Source organism: Vigna unguiculata, unplaced genomic scaffold (genome assembly GCF_037176805.1).
Source record: "Vigna unguiculata cultivar grain cowpea cultivar isolate G323 ecotype 2 unplaced genomic scaffold, ASM3717680v1 ptg000473l, whole genome shotgun sequence".
Lineage (NCBI taxonomy): Eukaryota > Viridiplantae > Streptophyta > Magnoliopsida > Fabales > Fabaceae > Vigna > Vigna unguiculata.
In genome coordinates, this window is record NW_028197108.1 from 1,034 (window position 1) to 7,042 (window position 6,009).

A 6,009-nucleotide genomic window follows, 5' to 3' on the forward strand; every position below is an offset into this window, starting at 1 on the left:
CCCTTTCTATTTGGACTTGTGCCAAAAGCACTTTGTCTTTCTTCTCTTCCGACAACCCCCACAAAATGAAACCCCGCGCGCTCATCTAGTTCGGCGCGACGAGTGTTGTCATCCATTAAAGTATGGGAAAGGTCAGGGGCGGGGGGCTCTGCAGGGTTAACGGACGACTGTGAGCTGGCGACGGTCCGGAGCCGGCCGGTAATGGACCTACTTACCTTGCTTGTGGACCAGCTGCAGAGCTAACCCTTGTTCTATTGGTTTGGCGGTTGCTACCAAGACGATTTCTTTATGCCCATCAAAGGACCTCGAGATGCTAATCCACGAAAACGATACGAGAAATTCGAAAGAACTCATATACGGAACGAGGGCGACCCGTGGAAATACATCGGTTTCTTACTCGTGCAAAGGAACTATTTCTTGGCAACTTGGACAACTTATAACGAAGTTTGTCCCGCATATCACTAGGAAGATCGGAATCTTTACAAAAGGCTTTATAAAGCTTTCGTCTCAATTCATATTTAGCCGCGAGCAATCTGCGTTTGTTATCTCGTATATTCGCTTCTCCGACATCTCTGACTTAGCTTAGTTTCTCCCTCATCTTTTTGCAAAAAGCCGCTCCACGGTGGTAAAGTCTCATCTTGTGTGTTGGCCGAAGTTACAATAGTCACATTGAACCCTCGAATATGTTCGAAGATCTCGAAATGATCTTCCAGTTCCGGGGAGAATTCGCAAAACTCCGTTTCCATCGAGAATTGAATGGAGTTTTCCCGTATTTCGACCGGAGAATCTAACAGAGACATTACTGTCGAGATTCTGACCGAAAAATTAGACATTCCATGCCCTCGGAGAGTGCTTTGTCGTGCTAGGTCACTGACATATCCTTTTTCTTTATTTGACCCCAAGAATGGATTGGATCGAAACGACTTTCCTGTCGAACCCCTTTGTGTCTGTATGAATTTCTGACCGCGCGGAATCTCCATAGCCAATTTTCCATTTTTGATTATGAAATCATAGGGTGCCTTTGGTACTACTCTTATTTCACACGATCCAGGAACTTCCATAACGTTGGCGTGATTCAGTTTGAGCAACGGATCCTGACGTGATACATCTTCGTAATGAAAATGGAGTGGAAACATAGTGATGAGAAATCCAAATTCCCTCCAGACACTCCGAAAAGCCTGTAGCTGATGGAGTAGGACTAGTGTTTTGATTGTTTGTTGTGGTTGGTTGTTGACCAACAGAAGTCAAGAATGGGATGGGAAAAAAGGCGGCACAAAGGAAAGGTATGCAGAAATTCGGAATGAGCCCACCTACGCACTATGAAAAATGTTCTCACTATTGTATCTTGACCTTCGCTGCACACTTTTGCCATATATTGATTTGTCCTATTATTGTCTGCGTGCTAGCGGATAGAGAACAACTTGAGGAAAAGTCAAAAGCATTTACCGCGCTCAGCAAGACGAATCTTCTTTCTTACATAATTTTGATAACCAGACGACTTCTCTGCCCTATCGGTCCTCTACCCGCTAAAACCCTCTCTATACCGGTCAACTATCTTCGTTCCTAACTAAACGACGCTTTCCCTCCTTCTTTTTCTCTTGGGCATCTCAATGTTCATGCAATGCATTCTTTTCGATCTTGTACTTGAACCTTCACTTTTTGACACTGAAGACCAAGCCAATCTCGACAAAGTGAAAAGTGGAATCGATTCGATCATGAAAGTCGGATAGCATTTATCGCCGCGTTGATCCGACCTACGTTAACAGCTTTCTTCTCTTATTTTATTGTTAGTTACAGGGGCAGACCACTCACTATAGTGACTTTCTCTTATATATATAATTAATAGAAAAAAAGAGACACCAATGATAGATGTAACACTCAGCCAATCTGGAAAGTGGAGTAGAATCAATCAACTGGCATACCTTGAATCTAACCGACAATCCTTTCTTTCTATTCACTCCCAAGGTCGATGGGTCTCATAGCAAACCAGTCATTCATCCCGCTAGTAAGAATCTTGGATCTATCTGGGTTATGGGCCTGTCAGGCCTCGTTTTACCCTGTCTCGAATGCGTCTCGGTTCCATCCCATCCACACCACGCCCTTGTTTCTCCCGCTAGAGCTTGCCTAGCTGTCCTCCGCCGACGGAAACCCGTTTAGGCTCGTTTGTTTAGCAGAACAAATAAGACTTTCAACCGAAAATCCTTTCTTTCAATTACGTTGATGAGCTGGCTGCTGTGTATTAGTATTTTTTGACATTGTTAGTCGGTACGGAATAGTTGCTGCCAAAAAAAAGGACCTCCATCCTGTAGTTATATTGATATATATTTACGACTTGAAAATTGATTGATATTGAATGCTGTTCTTTTTGGTTTTCGCTCTCATCTAATGATTCGCATGGGACGTAATATCAGAGCGCAACATCTGCTCTTTCTAAGTGGTATTTTTGCGAAAGGGCAATCCCAATGCCCCATAAAAGAGCTTAAGCTTTCGCTGTCGTTACAAACCAGTGGGCGAGATAAGAAACTTACTAGCCATATACACCAAACAAGCTAGCCACAGCAAGACCAACAGCTTTATGCGCAGAGGAAAACCAGTGAAAGCGGAGATATAGGCTATGAAACGAGGTAACGATTGAACAGGAATCTCCAACTCCATAATCATCGAAAAAGGCATTTATTTTAGCAGCCTGTCAAAAGCCTTTCTAAAGCGGTCTCCCGAGAATACGTTCGATTGGGTGCCTTATATATACTTCAATATACTTATTTCTTTTTTGGGGAGAACTGATGGAATCTACTCTCATCAGGGAAGTACTCAGGTTCAAATCCTGGGTGATCTCAATGGTGTGTATTGTCAGTCCCGGTATAGAACTGATCGAGATGTTGAAGTAAACCCTAAGTTGCCCAACGCCTTGCGCGGGGCGTTGTCGGCCGGTTGCCTGTATCAACGTAAGATCCTCCCTACCCGACTGCCCGATAACATCCACGTACTTATACGCAAAGCTGGCACTTCCCGCGCTATTCCGTGGTTCAGTAAGAGAAGGCGATCCCTTCTCAATACCTTACCGGGATATTTCCCCTTGAAGTTGAAGAGGATTCATGCCTCGAATGCGCTCTTTTCATAGTAAAAGATATCCACGCACAGAGACTTAGGCTACACATGAAAAGGAAAGGGCCACGAGAAGCGAGAAGCTACTCCAACTGGAAATGAATAGACTGGAACTGGATCGCTTGTTGTAGAAGGAATGTCACTGGCTAGAAAGGATAAGGAAGAAACCGCCATCGAATACCTATAACCACTCCGCTTTCAAGCCCCCTTTTTCACTGACAGGAACTGCATTCGATCGTATGGACGTCTGAACCCTACCTATTGGCGCGTATCGACCTACTAAAGGAATTACAGACAGAAGCAAGGCCTTCGAAATCTAAGGCAGAAGAAAGGGATAGAGATTCATCTGTAACGTATTACCTACTCTCCAACTACAACTCCAACCGCAGGGAATAGCGTAGGATAGAGAAAGACTTCCACTCTATATCCTCTAAAAAATGTAAACCCTGAGAATAGGGCTATCTATTAATAGCTACTTGCCAATTCATTTGAAATGGGCCTTGCCTGAGTGACTCATACCTAAGGGCCGAGGAAGGAAAGGCATGAAGTTCTCCCCCTATCGCTATCGCTCTAAGTCTAAAGACCCTATCGGGCGAGCGTCTTCAATCCTCTCACTTCGCTCGAGCGACTACACGTACCTCGAGCATGGAGAGGTCTTGTCTTTCCTGGGGTTTACCCCGGATGACACACCTCAATGTACCGTTAGACATCAGACTTATGGCCTATCTATCTAAACTAAAGGGCGCCAATGAGTAGTGGAGTACTTACTGTCGGCACGACCGGTATCGCCGCTGTCTTGTTTATCAATAGGACAGTTGTGGTACCTGAATGCTTGATGGAAAACTCGCCCAGAAATGGGTGGTGGGATCTCCTCCTTTCTATTTACGCTGGGAACTTCAATCAAAGCCTAAGCCGGTCACCGGGTAGTTTAAGAGATAGTTTGATCCCAATTGAATGAAGAAGAAAGAATCGATTCTAAGCACAACAACTGGACACTTGAATTGAAATAGCGTAATAAAAGAGATCAGCATCTTCTTGTCTGTCTCTGCTTTTCTTTTCTATAAGTAGAGGTAGGGAAGTTACTTGATCAACCGTAATCTTTCTCTTTCTTTCCTTCTCCAGCAGCACCTATCGGTACAGCAACTTCGTACCTATCCCTATCGGGGGAGGCTTGAGCTAGAGCAAAGTCTTCTGCTTTACGCCCTAAGCAGACCAAGCTTCCTTAGCGTACTGAGACTACCTATTCATAAGAAGGACAGTCTCAACCCTTGAGTACGAAAGTAGGCTCTTCCTTTATTAGATAACGCTATTATTCCCATCTCGGGAGAAACAGAAAGAAGTACGTTGACGACAACAGATTCTATAGCTGGGGATCTTGCTAACAATGAAACTCCTAACCTTAAATCATATAACAGGGGCTTTCACTCTTCTGGCCATTGAAAGCATTCCAATTGCAGCTTCTTCTTAGGATTCGTTAAAAGAACATTCCCCTAATCTAATGCCATGGCCTTCGCTCTAGTTATGCTACTAATGCCCGTACTCCAACAGCTAAATCGATGGCATCGCTTATTCCCTCAAGCCTTCCAAGAACGGATTCATCCCTTCCTCTCAGGTTCCTTCACTTAGAGTAGTGAGTCTAGTGAAAGCCGAATCCTAAGAAGAAGGTACGGAAGCTGGGATAACCACTTTATACGATAACGATAACCATTCACAGCGGAACAAGAAGAATCACACTCGACTCAACTTGTGAGCTATCGAGTAAGTAGCGGCCTTTAGAGCTGGGATAAGTAGGGTAGCAGCTAAGATTAAGGCCTCTCCTCAACCGAGACATAGAACTCCTAGCTCTGGAGCTGATTGAATTGATTCTTTTAACAGCTTACCGAGTCTTCTCCTCGCTCACTGAACTCCCCCCAATCTAGTCTCAGGTCAAGAGATAAGAGCGATGGCATACCTTGAGTCACTCGCTTCCATTGGGCGAACTTTCATCTGTTTCTCTTTCAGCATTTATGGTCAAATGAACCACCTTGCTTATCACAGTTAGGTCGATTTTATTTGATCCTCATCTCGTTCAGTTTTGATGGCCGCTAGTTCCTTTATTACGTCGTTTCAGTTCAAAGAGTCATTCGGGGTATCTGCTTTCAATGTTTGCTAGTAAACAGTGGTTGTCTCCTTGATACCCTCTCGCCCTTACATACAACGTATTTGAGTGCTTTTTAGTAATATGATACGCTGTGAAGTGAAGAGTCGACAACTGCAGATAGGCCTCTCCCCCCAATGCAAGGAAAGGAATGTTCCCTACCTATCCGGCACCTTTTACTGGAAGCTAGTCCTTCCCTGCTCTTGAATAGCGTAGTTGTAAAATCCTCTCCTTTCTTCGTTGCAGAACTCCCTTTCTAGAAGAAAAGAAAGGGTCTACGCTCACTTATTTCTTAATAAATGTATTAGGACCTCTCTTTCATTTCTCAAGGCAGATGATTTGGACGATTCCAATACGTTTATCTCCGAGCTAGTCAGTCTGTTCCTCTCGCTATCGGTCAAGCAACTATGTACCTTTCAGTCGGTAAAGTGGCTTCGCTCTTTCCCCGCGCATTCCCCTAGCAGTGGATTCTCCAACTTTTGCAAGAGTAAGAGTGGAACCACAAGTCGAAGGTTCCAGAACCAATGAAAGAGAAAAACCTAGTTCTCAAAGGCTAGGAACTCCGGATATGAGATTGGACTAGACTGGGCTAAAACTTTTTATAGTTCATGAGATCAAGTAGAACCGCTTACTTACTAATTACTTAACACTAAACATCGTCACTCTCGAGCGAAGGTGGTATGGAATTGACGATACTTAATACTTTAACTAAAAACTAAACGAGCGGGATACATATGATACCACACCTAAAGACTCTGGAACGCATT

The 6,009-nt window shown here is 44.1% G+C and overlaps 1 protein-coding gene across 1 annotated transcript; it reads right to left on the bottom strand.

Moving 5' to 3' along the window:
- Positions 1 to 391: 391 nt before the first annotated feature.
- On the bottom strand, positions 392 to 1,379 carry LOC146873465 (Ribosomal L5P family protein). Its single transcript, XM_085669681.1, has one exon. It carries the CDS (start codon positions 1,134 to 1,136, stop codon positions 543 to 545), a length of 594 nt encoding a protein of 197 aa, XP_085525807.1. The 5' UTR covers positions 1,137 to 1,379; the 3' UTR covers positions 392 to 542.
- Between the last annotated feature and the right edge of the window lie 4,630 nt (positions 1,380 to 6,009).

Bases quoted from the DNA above. Each gene is read 5' to 3' on its own strand.
- LOC146873465 (XM_085669681.1), bottom strand. From the start codon at position 1,136: ATGTTTCCACTCCATTTTCATTACGAAGATGTATCACGTCAGGATCCG.